The 18,336-nt window shown below is 31.1% G+C and overlaps 1 protein-coding gene across 1 annotated transcript; it reads right to left on the bottom strand.

Moving 5' to 3' along the window:
* Positions 1-934: 934 nt before the first annotated feature.
* Positions 935-2,107, bottom strand: LOC100167717 (innexin inx7). Its single transcript, XM_003247855.4, has one exon. It carries the CDS (start codon positions 2,105-2,107, stop codon positions 935-937), a length of 1,173 nt encoding a protein of 390 aa, XP_003247903.1.
* Between the last annotated feature and the right edge of the window lie 16,229 nt (positions 2,108-18,336).

The raw sequence follows: 18,336 nt of genomic DNA, 5'->3' as shown, positions 1-18,336 counted from the left end.
TAGAATATAATGAATAAATATTAAATATATATTTCGATCAAAATCAATATTGTCATATTTTCTTTATGATATAATTTTTTCTTTAATTTCGTTCAACTAAAATATATTATAATAAAATTGATGTACTTAAAATATATTAGAAAAAAAAATAATAATAATAGTGAGACGTACAGAGTTTTACATATATTATATACAAGTCATTATCATCATGAGTATAAAGTCCATTTTATATTATAATCGTACAAATAATAATAATATTATATACGCGTATAACTTACACGCATATAATTTTTAATAAACTATAAATATATAATATGTGTAACGACGACGACCTTCGAAGCGGGTACCTGTGCACCTCCGATCGGTCGTCAATTACTGAAATTAAGTACACGAATGATACACATTTAATTGACATTATTATTTTATTTTATTATTTTTTTTTCTCCGACATTGACTTTTTATCGGTTTAATATTTGGATCAAACGCGAGTATTCGGGAGAAATTATAAACGTACAAAAAAAAAAAAAAACAAAAATTGAAAACTGGCGATATCGTGAAACCGCGACATTACAAATAATATTATATTCTATTAAGTTATAACTTTGTAAGTATATAATATAAAATTGTCACTATAGGATTTCAGCAAGGAATGTGGGGGGGGGGGGTGGGGAGTGACAGTAAAAAATATGGGTTGATCACAGGAGTGGTGGGGTGGCATGGTCGGGTGGGGTGGGGTGGGGTAGAAGGGAAAAACGTACACGCACACTCACACGACTGGTTTTTTGCGAAAATTAAGGGACGCCTAACATAAAACTTGACAAGACCTTTGCAGGACCTTGATGTATTACGTATAGTGATCATAATAATATTATATTAAATTAATAATTTTAAACGGTTGTCGTGCGCGTGGCGGCGTTGATGGCAGTGGCGTCGTTCAGATTGCCTTGCCCAGTGGCGCAGTGTCGTCGTCGTCGCTATCCTGCGAACCTGGTTCCTTCCGGAGTCCGGTGGCAAAACTGTGCAACAAGTCCCTGAAGACAATGCCGTCCATGTTGCCGGACAGGTAGTACATGAACAGCCAGTCGGAGTACGTTGTTTGCCTGGCGATGACGGCCAGGTCAACGGGGTCGAGGCGGGCACCAGGAGACGCCTCGCGCAGTAGAAGCCGGTTGAAGGACTCACGTGAATGGAGCATATACTGGGCGATGCGCCAAAGAAGCGCGGACACGCTGACGGGCAGAAGGACGAGCACGAACCAGAACCACAGGACGGCGTAGATCTTCTCGTTGATGATGTTGAGTGCCATCACGCACATGGCGTCATGCGTCTGCATGGTGCCGGACGGCCCGAACTTGTGGAAGTCGCACTTGGTCATCTTGGGAAACACCCGGTCGAACAACCTGTTGCCGTTGTCGTCGTCGAACGCGTGCAGCCCATATCCGTAGAACTGGCCGCCCAGGAACTTGTCCATGATCTTCATCTGGAGCAAGACGTTGACCAGGTTAAGCACCTCGCACCCGATGAGCACCGCGGCCCAGTTGCGGTTCAACCGGAACCGGGTAACCGTGTCCAGGTGGTTCATGACGTCCCGCATTTTTGACCACCTAGTTGCCTCGGACGGTATGTTCCTGTTACCGGGCACCGACACGTCCTTGTCACCTTCCACCCTTAGGTACAATCGCTGCAGCCCGTTGACGAGCAGCGCGATGGTGCCCGACTCGTATGTGCGCCATATGAGATGCGGCAAGTAGAACAGCAAGGCCTGACCGAACAGCACGAACGGTACCCACTGGTAGTACGAGTGACGGACGGTGCGCGAGTCCCAGTGCACGGGGCCGACGCCCGGGTGCGCCGAGTGGTTGGTGTCTGGCACCGTGTACGTGGCGGTAAAGAAGCAGTACGTGTTGACGACGTTGTTGGGTACGCCGGTGGCGATGCACCGGATGTGCTCTCCGATGTACTGACGGCTGCACACCAGCGTGGTGCATGCCAGTAGTATGGCGAACGTTAGCCGGTAGTGGACGCGGAACGCCGGGTTGTCGATGATCACCAGCTTGATCCGACCCAGTCGGGACTGGCTGACGACCGTGCTGAACACGCCGATCATGGCGAGATTGGTCTACGAACGGAGTATGTCAGTCTGCCGAGCACAGACAACGTGAAAAATGTGAAACGTTCGACTACGCGGCCGCACGCAACGGCACGGGAGAAAAAAAATTAATGCACAAAACACGCGTAGGCACTGTCGCACGCGTAACACTACGGTCTACGACTGGCGCGCGCGAACCGACGACGCACACCGCACCGGTTTCAACGGTGGTGGCGGCGGCGGCGATGTCCCCCACCGCGCTCTGCCCCGGTGCGGATGGCGGCGGCTGTGGTTGCGGCGGCGATGCGTTTTTCAAGCGGCAGCGCACTCGTCTCGTCAGATCGAGAGGCGCACGTGGTCGGTCGTCAGTGGCGGTGGTGGTGGCGGTGGCCGCGTCGGCTGTGTCGGTGGTGAAGGCGGGGGTGGTTGTTGGTGGTTGCGTCCTCCGTCATTCGGTGGTTCACGTCGTGTCTTATAATATATTATTTTAATATCCCAAAATACGTCTTATATTATTATCGAAACGTGAATTTTTTCTCCGAAACACTTCTCAATTGTTACCTATGAATATTAGCTCGTATAGAAAATGTTTTTTTTTTAAACACTTCATCGCTCTCAAGAAAACATTTTTATTTTATCGTAGTCCGTAGACTGAATCTATCTCGTGTCTGCATTTTTACTTAAATATATAAATAATTGGTTCTTATGCGTATGAAATATTGTTTCAGCTTATCGTATCTCATCTTTGATAAAATAACAAACTCCGATAATATACTATCATATTTAACCGTTCGCGTCGTATTTTGTAAAATATAGTAAAAAAATTATCATCGAGTATTAAAAATTCACTGATAATATCTGTGCATACATTGGGTATTTTTTTGTATCTATACATAAATACAATTTTCCTTATACTTATTCGAATGTTTTCATAATATTTTTTAGCATAATACGGCAAATAATTAAAATCTTCCCTCAACTGTAACATTATTTGGTGGTATGCTCACACAAATGTTGGACAAGTATATTATTTATAATCGTGGAGTTTGGACAGGCACATTTATTTTTAGAGGGATATTCGAACCAGGAATCGACCCCTCACACGTTTCACCCACCGTGGGTTGTCGTTTTTAGGGGGCGTCCCTTATCGAGATGATGGGGTGTCTGGGTCGTCGGCTTGTTGGCGCGTATATACAACCGCCGGAGGATCTAATGATAATATTATTTCGTCCTTTCACTCGTCATTCTCGACGACCGCCCGCCAATAAGAGACTCCAAACTTGGAATTTGTCTCGCTGCGTCGCATTGTCGCATAATACTATTAAAATAATATAATATAGTAAGTTGCCGGGCCTCCCCCGCCGGACAAATGAGCGCCAGACGAATTACGACACGCATCGTCTGTCGTAGTGCGATATAATATAATTTGGTTATAGTGTTGTTGTTGTTGTTGTTGTTGTTGTTATATTATTATTGTTATTACGACAATTATTTTTATTATTATTAATATTATTATACGTACCACCTAACTCGTGGGATGAAAGAGACGTGCGTAGTGCACACATAAAATATTATAATAAAAGAACCCATTAACACATGTGTGGTTCGTCGACTCGTATAATATTATATCGTCGTCGTCGTCGTCGTCGTCGTCGTTGTCGGTGTATAGATAAATAAAAACGTGGCTTAAAAGTTATTATTTTTGTCCACGGTGTAGGGCTGCTGCACCGCCGACGCTTTGGTTTTCAAATTATAATATTTTACCTACAGCAGGCGAGCCACTCGACGTATATATATAAACCTATCTACATGTTATAGCCATATGGGTACATATTATATAAACTTAGTTTATAGGTCTATGGCATCAACGCTGGTTTTATAATATACATATTTATATGATGGATATTACAAAATTCAATGTTATGACGTTTGGGTTACTCGTCACTCGTCGAATGTCGAGTACCGGAGTGCCGATGGTCCGACGACTATACATATTGATATTATTATTGTATTTATCATATTATTATTATTTGGATAGCAATAGACGTTACTCGAGCGATAAAAATATAATTACGAGCATCATATTATTATTATAAAAATATTACAAATATTACGTGACGTATTCGTTGGACGCTTTCTGATTTTGAAAATAAATTTCTACGATCGTCGTATGTTTTTAAGCAAATACTTTGGTCTTTGGCAAACGCTAATGTTTTAATTATTTATCAGCTACAAGTGTTAAATATAAAGAATTCATCTTACAAATCTTACGGAGTTAACAATTTTAAACCGTTATTAATTTTGGTTGATACATTTTAGTCGTTAAATAATTCAGTGCGTTAATTTTTCGAGTCCAAAAATGGGTGTGCATATCCACGTGTAATCTATATAATATAATTATTATTAAATTTGGCTATTGGTATACTTGTAGTACTTAGTTGTTATATTATACATTATTATTACACTATATAAAAAGTATTTAATACAAAACGAAAAAAAAAATAGCACCTACAAATACTAATAAATTGTATAATCGTGTACAACTGTATACTGTATAGGTAATATTAATACACTTAGTCGATAAACCGGTTTGTGGTATAATTAAACGATTTAATTTGAATCGTTGCATTCAACTACACATAATATATTATTAAAAACAACATAATGCGTTCGTAAATAAGCAGAACCAACATCGTAGTGCATTCCGAATCGTCCTAAATAACAGTTTTATACCATAGTGGTAGTGTAATATGTATATTGTATACATAGTTTTTAGTTTTCCTTTAAACGATTAGTGTCCATAGGCTCGACCAAGGACCAGTATTCTCTCCCATACCAAATATTTTTTAAACATAATTTATTAGGCAATATCCACTATAGGTTTAAAAAAAAAATCAAATTAATAAACAATAATAAACGGCGTCCAACATATAATATGCATCAGCTGCATCAGCTACATTAAAATAATTGTTCAAGTTCCTCAAATAACAATATTTTAGCGTTATTATTTTTTATCTTCCCCTCATGCCTGACATTCTTTTAAAGTCGTTTCACCATTTTGTGCGGACGCTATACACCTATAGGTATATAGTATCTGTACGACAGACTGTCCGGACTACGGATGCTGTCACGGAGACGCGGATTAAACTTTATGAACGGAATGTGGTCTCTCTTTGGGTTATACTCACAGACATATAAACATACATGTTATCTGTGGTACAAAACGTATGATAACGAATACCTATGACCTGCATCGTGATTAATTCGTGAATAATATAAAAAATATTATAACGCCGTTTCGGAACGGTTCATCCAATTTGGGTTGAAATATTTTTTTTTAAAGTTTTATCCTATTACATTTACTAATGCTGTGTACCTACGTACGACTTGTTTTAAACGGCAGACGTTTCGTTCACAATAGATTTAATACTATACGTACCACCGCGTGTACCGGCCTCGGCTGTTTCCCCTCACAAACTCCGACACAATAATATTACGTACGATGCATATATTATATATATTATATAGGTATGGGTTTTGTGTTATAAGGCCAGGTGCAATATCACGACATCCCCTCACTTCGTGTCTAAACCGGTCTACCCTTTTTTTTTTGTTCTCTCTGTCTCGATAATAATTGTTATTAACTTTTGTATTCCGAGCGCAGACGCGTGTCGGGACAATCATTTTTTTTATTTCTGTTATCCGTTAGCTGTTGGAGTAGTGTTCGAGCCATAGAGTAATAATACTCTATGGTTCGAGCTCACAACAATAATAATATATAATGCCCGCGTAACGTATAGTGGCACGGTTGTAGGTTGTATAGGTTATAGGTAGGTATTGGATTTAAAAATATATATTAAATTGATAATCGATGATCCATGACTATGCCTAATATGTTTTATACTAAATTTTATACTATTGAACGCGCAGACTGTGCAAGAAAGAAAATATCTTATCGCCATTAATTACGTATAGTGTAATATGTAACCTTTCAAATTATAAACGATTTTTGGACAGCGTGAACGATAATATATTTAACCAAACGCAAACAGAACGAAATTACCAACAATAAGTACATACATATTATTATATCAAACAAAACACCATCCGGCCAAACGGTGTCCATACGATAAAGGACATATTATTATTATTAATAAGATTATATATTATTTATATGATGTTTATAATAGTATTATACTTACTATTATATTCAGTCTGATCTCGATATTTATCGCATTATCGGTAATGATCGTACTAGTATCGTCCGATCGGCGACTAAATATAATATCGATATATTATATTGCCCAACCGGTCACATACGCACAGTCAAACACTGCAAGCAAATTTACGATTAATAATTTTATTCAAGCGACACGTTATATAATATTATTAAATAAAAATTAATATATCATAATATACAGTGATAATACTATTTAACATTTACTATACTAATAGATATTTACAACAACTAGATAGCCGTCTTTATACTACAGTTGTGACCAATGTTTTAATTAGCCGTCATTTATAAATCAGGTAATGTTTACATTTATTTTAAAATTTTACATTGATTTATATACATAAATATTTATCTATACATATATACTGTGATAATATTATTTTGTAAACATTGCCTGCTTTGTAAATGGCGGCCGACTTCGATGACAAGAAGGAGACGGCTATCTAGTTGTATATATCTATTCTAGTTGTTCTAGTTATTCTAGTTGTATATGTCTGCATCTATGCTTATACTACAGCGATGAAGTGAAATATTTTTTGAATGACATACCACCCTTTACCTACTTAATATAATACTTATTGTTGAAGCTATTATTCTTATTAAATTTCATGTACATATGAAGTTAGTCTTGTACTACATTTTATCACTAAATCCAGCACTCACCCATCAACCAACCCGTTTAATATTATCGGAAAACTGCCCTTCCAAATCACGGTCAATACGCCCACGCCACTGCTATACTATATAATATGTCAATGAAATAATTTCTGTCCTTTATAATCAGTTTTATTGTGGTATGATTTAGTGACCATGTCGCCGGGGAAAGTTTAGAGGAAATACGTCACTTGTACTTATGTAGATTTTTGATTTTTCATCGTCGACAATACAAAATGTGAAGAAGGGTCGGCCGACGAGCGATTTACATTTTTTGTAAACGACATAATATTATTATCGTCGCAGTTATATCTGCGATCGTCGTGAAAGTAGCGATCGAATCAAACTTCCGGATACATCTGTAAAATTAATATAATATTATAATTTATAGTCACGTGTATATAATTACAACGGTTGAAACGTATATACAGTTTAAACGAATAAGCTTTTTTTTAACGGAAGAAAAATTATTTTACGATTACGTTCACACGACTTTTTACGACCACTCCCCTTGCCACAGACGAGCGACAACCGATCTTTGTTGTTATTATTACAAACAGTGTGCGAAAAAAAATTCTCAGTAAGAGGTTGCGTGTACATAGTACATACACATTACACACACCATAATATGCGGCGTACATGTTAAACGGCACGTCATTAAATCCGGAATTGACCAATTTCAGCAACCTGAACTGAGGTTATTTTTCGAAAACAAATTGTGTTGATTATTTTAATAATTTATATTTATATTTTTACCTCGTATTCATTTAGCAAAAAAAACATTCGCCAGACGTCTATATTATTCTCAGCCGAGCATAAAACGCAATAACAATTATGGAAGCGAAACGATTTTTTTTCAAATTGTAGAATTATAAATTGAACTAACCCTCGGCGTGCCCAGTGCCCACTGTTGTAATGAAATATAATAATTGCGTTCAGACTTTTCAGATAAAATTCGTTTTTTAGTATAGGTAAATTATAAATATAAATAAATATATTATAAAAACAAAAAAAGCTACATATAAATACTAAGTTTTTTGAATATACATTTCCGTTGGCGTGAATATATATCATATATGTTTCAACTTTCAGGGTACTGCTCGTTTTCGATTTTGGTCCGATTAGTTATTTATATTTTAAACGTTTTCTATACCTTAACTAACGGTATTTTGTATATAACGTATTAACGTGTACCCATGTATATTATTGTATGCGATTAGAATTTTGTATCTGGAAGAGAAGTGCCTGAAAAATAAACGATTATATATCTAAATATCTAGTATAACAAATTATATAGAATATTATAAACGTTAGACGATCGAACATTGAAACGAAGTCACAGCTTCCATGCACGTGAAAGGACGAAAACACATATGGTGTACATGATTGTCTATATAGCAGAACCGCCGCCATATGCTTAGAGTGTGATGTGAGTTCGTGATTTAATGAACGTCGTGTTCGAGTTTTGTTATTTTTGGTGCATATGTTTTGGTCAATGTGATAAATCTGTGTTCTCTATACGTTGCCCTGTTGGAATTTAAGGGCAGCATGAACAATTATTTAAACATTTTTATATCTATTGCCCGAGCATTTCACGGAATGTCTGAGTACAGTTTATACATACAATGATGGATTTATCACAGCGGGTAATTTGAAATTTGAAATTAAAATATTTTATATTTTGTGCAAACAAAATATTAAGTTGTCGAGTTATGAAAAAATTTAAAAACTATTGAAACTACAATAGTCGTGTTTAATGTTCTATTTTGGTTTAATATATTTATTGATACCCACAGGTAATGCGAACGATAAGTGACCGGTCGTCTGTTTTTGATTTACTATATATAAAGTATCTATATGTATATTACTATATATCATGGAATTAAAGATCGTGAATGTGTATATAATCATTCTTATATATCTTTATACTTTAATTTATATGACCTTGACGTTTCCAAAATTCCAAAATATAAATTGTTACTAAATAGTCTGTAACTTTCGTTTTGGTTATACCTACCTATACCTGGGTAACTTTAATTTTAACTTAAAATAAACTTATAAAATGGCTAGTTTACTACTTTTTTCCGTAATACATATTATTATTCATGAAGCTATACATATTAATATACTCATATTATAATATTACATGGGTAATGAAAATAATATCGGATTAAAATGTAATACATAACCTATTTTATTATTCACCTATTAATTATTATATTATTAAACCATTATCATGAATGATTTATGTGAATGTGTAAAGTTATTGAATAGGAACCTATGCTCATTCAGAAGATCTAAAAGCTTATAGCAATAAATATTATGTATATTATATATACACAAGTATTTTATATCGAATGTTTGATTGAATTTAATATTTATTGGGGTCGACTCGTTTCATAATAATATAAATAAATATAAATATTGGAGTTATACAGTCTCGGAAGTAACTAAAAACCATTTTTGAGTAATTTTTTCAATCATATTTTTTAAACTTTAAGCGTAACATTGGTGTGGTTCACCCGTAATATAATGTAATAGTCATAAAGTCATATAGGTACATATTTGTATACATAAAATAACTAGTGTTCAACTGTGCAATTATAGTTCAATGCTTGCAGTTGTTTGATTAAAACATTTGGTTTGGAAATAAGTGTTAACAGTTTAAACCTATATAGTATATGAACACATAAAATGCTAAATTTTCCCACTAAATATGTATGGTAAAATATCATATTCTAATTTTCGAAGCAAATTTGATCCCTTGGCTATACCATATGCGAGAGTATATTTTCTATTTTTCAAACATTTAGGTTGAATCAGATTATATTAATTAAATATTTCCCTGTTGGGAATAAAACATATCAATAACTTATCATTATCGACTTATTAGTAATTTATAGTTTCTAGTCGTTTGCATATAGGTAGTATGGGTAATTAATGTATATTTTATTTTTTTTTTTTTTGTGAATACCATATACCACAAACCGTATTCATTCATCGTGTGCTGACTAAAGTCACCTTATATTGTTACACATAAGTACTAAACGTCGGTTTAATTGAAACAATTTAACTTAGCTATAAATTATAACATATTTATATGAACTATTACATTTTAATAGTACCTACCTGTCATCTTTTGTTTAAACATAAATCATAATATAATAATTTCATATTATATATTTATAGTATCTGGTGTATGTTACATTCGTATGGAACTTATATAATATGAATGAAGTGTAAGCAGTGACATTAGAAATATAATATATAGTCAGGGCAGTTAGAGTTCATACTCCGTGTTAAGATAATTAATGAGTTAAGATTGTCATAAATTAATTGTGCTCATGTAGTAATAAAATATATGGTACTACTATAGAAATATGGTTATGACTTATGAGTTATAGCTTATATGTAATAATATAAAATAAGCTAGTGCCTTAAACAGCTGACTAAACAAATTATATTGAAAGAGATCTAACAATGCGTTGTATTGTTGAAAAATTCGCCATAATTCAAGTTCCAAACGTTGATAAAAGAATATTGTCATGAACTGTTATTAGTTATTACTTATTAGTAATTAGATTAGGACATCTGACATTCATACTAAATATGGGTATATTCTACACATATATAACATATATTATTTAATATTATACTATTATATTGTATATTGATCTAAATGAAATCACGTCGTGCGAATATAGAGTCCGACCACGTGGTACATGATATATATTTTGGAACTTAAGTATTAACTATTAGATACATATAATAGGTATAAAGTCAGAATGTATTATTTGTTGAACTTAATACGTGAAATGAATGAATTCAATAGTAATTCTAAAACCCTATAACCTCACCCTATTTATCGACAATTACCTACTGCCTATTAAATTATATGATAGGTCACACTCACACAGGCACAGCTGCAATATTCAATAGTACAACGGAAGGGGTAGTTAAATCTGGGGTAAAAGCAGTGAATTAAAAAAATCCAGATTTAGGATTTCGTATCTACATATTGCAAACACTTTATTTTTCATATACGGATACAAAAGTAAAAGATATTAAAATTATAAATGATGAGATAATTTATAATTATGCAGCTAATATATTATTTATATGATATTTGAAAATGTAATTTTTTTTATACATTTTGTTGTTAATATTATAATATTATTATTTATTTGTTTTTATACACCGTGATTTTAAAATCATATTATCTATAATATTATAACAATATTTTTGGTTTAGTCATGGGTTTTTTCGATGGTATATTGAACATCTTTCAGAATCACATCAACAACATCATCAAATCAACAGATCCTCACTCGCAGTTACCTTCGAATTTATCATAAAAGCAAACCTTCAAAACAAACTATAAAAAACTTTTATAAATATATACTCTAACTTGTCTTAATACCATTAGAAATAAGTTAATATTTAATAAGTTAATAACTTGATATAAATATAAAATAATACATATATACAAATCACCGAGGGTAATTTTTTATTAACAAAAAAAAATATACCAACAATTGTAAAAAACCATTTCAATAATCAGAATGCTCTCACATTATTGTCAATATTTATTTAAGAACATATTTTGTAGTCCGATTCGGAGCTACTGACGTTCTTAGTGGACGTGGCCCCAGGCACGTGTTTAATTTTTTTTGCAAATCTTTAGCACACATTGAGATATAAGTGCCTTTCATTTCAAACACCTCTCAGATCAGATTTGTATTTTTATAATCAGATATTTAAATAAAAAATATGCAATATACTAAAAGTAAATCTTGACGATTCGCAAATAGGTTGGTATATCAAGCAATAAGGATTTAGGATTTAGGATATATTTTAAGCTTTGAGTTTTAGATTTTCGGTCGCGAACGAATGCCCAGTGCCATCTATACGCGTTCTGACAAACACAACGACCTGATCGGTGTGATCACTAGAGCACGTTCTGATAATGTTCATTACCATTCGTGATGTTTAATGTTTTTTCAACAATAATTTTCTTTATTTGTTTATTTTTATATACGTTTAGTAATAATGTAATATACTACACACATATATATATATTTGTATTGAGTATAAATCAGGGCTTAAATCAAAAATAATAATACCGTTTACCGTTATATGGATATTAAACGTTATGATGGAATGACTGTTTAACGTTATATGTAATTTAAACGTTTAAACGTTTTAAAAATGTAAACGTTATGAAGCGTTTAGCGTTATCTGATGGATATAGCTAGTTTCCCACACAAAACAGAGTGATTGAAAAATATAATATTACAAAATAACCATAATATATGTTTTACTGATAGTCATAATTTTATAAATATTTTTTTTTCAGGCAATTACCTATATGTTTCAGTCGTTTATCGTTTCTGTTTCGTTATCCGTTTTCAATCGTTTATCGTTTAGCGATATGTTATCCGTTAACCGTTTCAATCGTTTATCGTTTACTGATACGTTAACTGTTATTCGTTTCAATCGTTTATCATTTACCGATATGTTATCCGTTATCGATTTCAATCGTTTTTTTTATGTGTTTAACGTTATACTCATAACGTTATAAAAACGTTTTGAAGTCCTGGTATAAATGATTCAAGAGGTAGGTCATTAGCCTACAATTATTTTATTTATTTATTTACAATTATATTTGGATGTACATTAATTGTATATGGTTATAGTTATTAGCCATTTGGTTACTTAAATAATTATAGTGTTATATTTATGGTTATACATTTTTTTTAAAGTTAGGTAATTACATTTTTACATATCTGTTTATCTTATCTTATTTTAAGCATTGGAATCAATACCGATAGTTTTCAAAAAGTTGTCAATTGAGTGAGTGTTATAGTATTTATGTTATTTAGTCAGTGGTAAATACCAAACGTTCTACATAATCATAGATATTGTTTATCAGTCTTTCACTAATCAGTTGTGTTATCACATAGTTTAATATTTTTCAGATTATTTAGGTGAAAACTTCTCTTGGGAGGCTTTGCTCTCCGTTTGAATTATGTGAGTGAAAATATCAGTGACAAATTTAATGCTTTCAATTTAATATATCTGTACATTCTATACATATGGATATATATATATACAGTATTGTTAAAGCTGAGAGGTACCACTAAATACTTCAGTTCGATGTCCTTGTATTAAAATGGGATTTTCCCTGAATGACAGATAGTACTTAAATACAAATTTTCAGATAAGTTTCAATTTTTTAATACTTTCAATACGTGCATGCGCGATACAACTTACTTTTTTTTAAATGGTAACATCAATTTTTTTTACATATTCGGATAGAGTATTTTTTTCTAAACAATTTATGTATAAAAAGTTTTTTCTTATTATAAAATTGGCATATGCAATTTAACGATGCAATTTAATATTTATGAGTAATCAATGTATAACGAACAGGAATTATACCATCTTAATTACTGGTAAATGTTGTCAAAGTTATTTTTACTATCTTATCCGTGTGCAAACAGGTAGTTAACAATATTGGATATTATTAAGTAACAATAAGTTGAATTTAGTTTAAATTTCGTCCATAACCAATTTCTCTTAAATATTAAATTTCATCGTAATATTTTTCCGTTCCATGTGCTATGACAAAAAAAGTGAGATTTACTGTACGAGTACTGGCTTCCTTATCATAAGTCGATGGGCTACCATACTATCTTAAATCGTGTTTTAGGTATACATATAGGTACTGTAAAATGTAAAAACTCAAATGAATAAATAGCTGTTCTTATAAAATATTATTTATGTCTAACCCGATACATTTAAATCGGAAAATTATTTAACTTTAATATAAACCAATAATCAAAATTTATTAGTAGAAGTTTTCAACTAGTCCGTCCCAAAACTGTAATTAAAATTTTTTTTTTCCAATAGAGAGTACAAAATAATTTTCACCACACAGTTAGTATTATCGTAAGTCATCTGAAGGTTAAATTATACTATTATAGGTAATGTATAGGTCATCTGAAATTGAGGTGTTTCTATGCAAAACGTGTTATCTCCATTTTCAATAAAATCGAGTTATATATCGATTCTTATGGAAAAAATGGCGATAAATCGATTTAAAAGTTACAACTGTTATTTTTTGTCAAAACGTACTATTTCCCAGCTGAAATTAAGCTTAAACTTTTACTTTTTTTAATCAAAACGTGTTATTTCCAAAACGTTCTATATCCACTTTGCTTCAAAACTTGATATTTCCTGTACTAAATCATAGGTCATACTTTTCATTTTTTTCCAAAACGTAGTATATCCATAATTTAATTCATAACGTGTTATTTCCATTTTACATCAAAACGTGTTTTTGATAAACTAAACTACATTAAAATACGAACCCATGTTATTGATATAACAATTAAACTACATTTAATTCAAAACGTGTTAATACCAAAATGGTTAAATCCTTTAAAATTAAAATTATTTCATTAATTCGTATTAAAATATGATGTTGTTTAGTAAAAAACCAACAGTTATAAATAGAAAAATTATATTAAAATAAAAAAAAAAAATTATATGATAAGCCCATCCATATCCACATGATTGTAATTTCCCGCCAAAGTTCATGATAGCTGCTTTTGGCTTTTTTGTGATAGTACTATTTTTTTTTTTATAATAGCTGTGTTATCGTGTTTATAATTAAAATTCATAATACCATATTTCGGATTATTTCCATGACAAAAATAATATAGGTAGGTACTTTAAAATGTAATTATATTAATTTGTCATGAATATTACCTACTAACTCCTAAGTTATAAAAAAAATATTTGAACTATTAGAAGTTATATTTGCAATCTAAGTGAGCCAAGCTTTTGGCGGATAATATACTAATAATATATAACTATTTAGTATGATCTCATAAAGAACCTTGTATGTTCATATACTAAATTTAAAATTTAACAAAGCTGTTTTATTGTTATATTGAGTTTGATATAAATAAATATTTCCCACGTGCTTATTATATAATTTAGTTGTTAATTGTTATCATGATTCATTGCATTTTGTGAAGAATTTAAGTGAAGAATACTCATTAATTCTTCTTTTTTTTTGATACATAGTAAGAATATACATTATTATATTTACATATTTTTATTATCATACATTATTATATATTTAGTATGATCTCATGAAGAACCATCTATAATCATTACTAAATTTTAAATGTAACAAGGCTGTTTTATTGTTTTATTGAGTTTGATATAAATAAATATTTCCCATGTGCTTATTGTATATCTAAAACATATTCAAACCGTTACGTCTTGATGTAAAGTATAGAAAAAAATGTTGTAATATTTTTATTGAATCTACACAAAATTAAAATAATGGAAATAATACGTTTTGAAAAAAACTTACAAAACGAACTATAGCCATATTTTTTTTTTAAAATGTATAATTTCCGGAAATGACAACGTTTTGCAGAAAATCAAAACAAAAAAACTTAAAAAAAATAATCAAATAATTTAATATTTTTTATTTCTCAAACAGTTTTGTTTTCTAAAAATAAATATTTAATTTTTAAAAGTTACCCATAAGTCCTAACTTATCCGGTTCGTTTGTAACAGAAAATCACTATTCCTGAAAGAAAAACAGTTTTTGGAAATAACACGTTTTGCATAGAAACACCTCAATTAGTATAGGATTTTCAACGATCTACAGTGGGACCCGATTACAAAATGTTTATTTAGGGATGGGTCAAACAAAAATTTTCACGAAATTATCAAACTGGTTTTTTCTCTGTCTTTTAGAAAATATTTATAATCAGAAAATGACAATTATAAAATCGTAAAACTGATAAGAGCCATGCGGAAAATCAGGGAAATAAGCACAGTATGTATACATAGGTACTATACGGCTATTTACATTTATATATATAATTCTTGAGTGTATTCTGTTATTATTAATTGTTTACTTCTGAACGATTTGGCCGATAGAAGTAAAAGTTTTAAAAATAGAATCATAGAGTATTGGTGTATAGTTATCGCATATTTTTCAATCCTTATAGGTAGCTGATCTGTAGGGTTGTTATATTTTATTTTACTAAAACCAGGTCAAACATTTTTTGTACAATTTTTATGGAAAAAATCAACTTCTATTCCCCGATCAACAAGTTTTAATACACTATTTTTTTCGTAACTAGAATACCAGTCACAATGGCCAGAATAACTCTAATGACATAAGTTTGTAAGACTAAAACTAACTCAATATTAAAAATAGAAATGAGAAACCGATAAAATTAAACATGAAAATATTTTTAAAATAGTCGGTCAGTAATTTGTCAGTTAATCAAATAATCAAATTGATTATTTTATTATTTATCAAAAAAATATTGTTTTTTTTACTACAAATGTTTAATAAAAGACAAAATTACAAAATGTGAACATAAATAATTATTGATGTTTGATTCTGGGACAATTTGCAGTTTACAAAATGTACCTATCATGTTATTAGATATTTATCCACTGCACTATACAACAATACATATTATTTATGATTCCTCAATGTGAGGAAATCACATAGAGGAAAAATAATAAATGTACAGTTGCATGCTACTTTTAATATTATATACAAAAGACATTTTATTTAAGTTTTTTCACTGACAAAGTCAGGTTATACAGCTAAAAATGAATTGGTTTATCCGAAGTTAACAGACTCAAAAATTATTTGAATAGATTATGACCAATGAATTATTTAATTATTTGATTTTAATAAGTTGTTACCTTGTATATAGATTAGTTATAGAATATCTACTTAAGTGAAAATTTGAATACTACTGACAAATGACAATATTGTACAATTTATGGTTTTATTGCAGTGATAAATTAAATTATACGGCTTTAATGCGATATCGAATTCACACACTGTGTCGAAATAAAAATTAAAATCAAAGCATTATATCACGATGACATCATTATAGAAATTCTATTTAATAATAATATGTCACTTCTTAATTATGATTGTTGTGGTAATTTCGATGACTGTTATCATGAAGTTCCCGTAGCTATTTAATGTAAACCAATAGATAAATATAAACATTATTTTAAATGTTAGTTATACCATGCAAGATTTATTTACAGTCATTAAAAATAATAAACTTGTATACACCTATACACATTTTTTCTTCAAATTAAAGTTTTGACTTTTAATATATTTTAATTTAGATTTTTTTTAGGTGTTCATCTAGGGCTGGTTTCTATACACCAGAGCAATAATAAATCATTATGTTAAAAAAGTATTCTGAATGGATTTAAGAAGATTAAAACCGGCAAAACAGAATTTTATAATTATAATAGTTTAAATTAACATTTTAAATAATGTATTTATCATCACACGGCGTGTTGTATAGGCAATTTAGGTACACCACTGTCATGAAAATGTATAATCTGGTGTCAATCATTTATTACCATTGTTCATTATACGTCATTATGAGTATACTAGTATAGTATATTATTATGTTATACTCTTTATATTATATCTGTATAGCATTTGAAAAACAAATATTTCAATACCATTCCCATTTAAATTTAAATTTTTGTTGTTTTTTCCTGCGTTTTTAGACTTTCCGAAAATCCAACTAAATTCACTTTCCTACCTGAAAGATGCTGAAGTTGGAAATCAAAGCATTTTTATTGCTGATGACAGATGGAAAAAAAAAACAACATACGCATATTTATAAAATCAGTACATCTATCGCTCCACTCAGAATTAAACAGGTGGGTAAGTGGGTGTCGCTCTGCTGTACAGTAGGTTACAAGTGGGTCATTGTATAATGGATAGTATTAAATTTGAATTCAATGATATAATATCACTGTATAAGAAAAACGATTCTGAGCGGAGACGATTTGTCAGTCTGGGTATTAGACATACCTATTATAGGTTATAACGTATAAGTTATTTTTATAGTAGGTTTTATTTAGTATTAACTTATAAGTTATAACGCGTTATACATCAACAAAAAACCGTGGTAAAATCATAGATATATAATAGTATACTTTAGAAGTTTCAAGTACCCACGAATAATATTATACAATCACAACAAAATAACTAAAATAGTTATTCCAGGTTTTTTAATATGTAATTTCGTCCAAATTCGAACTTAAAATGACTATAAAAATAAACCGTGCTTATGTATTTCTTAGAATTTTTCGGTAACAGAATTAAATATTTACATGGGAATCTTGTATTAAATTTTCCAATCCTTTAGTTATAAAGGTTGATCATTTTAATAAATTTTTAACTACAAATCAATTATCCAATTTTAAATTTGATAAATTTTGTCAAAATTTCCAACTTTAAATGCTTATAAAAATAATTGTGCCTATG

Source organism: Acyrthosiphon pisum, chromosome A1 (assembly GCF_005508785.2).
Source record: "Acyrthosiphon pisum isolate AL4f chromosome A1, pea_aphid_22Mar2018_4r6ur, whole genome shotgun sequence".
Classification (NCBI taxonomy): Eukaryota; Metazoa; Arthropoda; class Insecta; order Hemiptera; family Aphididae; genus Acyrthosiphon; species Acyrthosiphon pisum.
The sequence above is the reverse complement of the archived record's forward strand: the minus strand, read 5'-3'. Positions and strand labels throughout refer to the sequence as shown.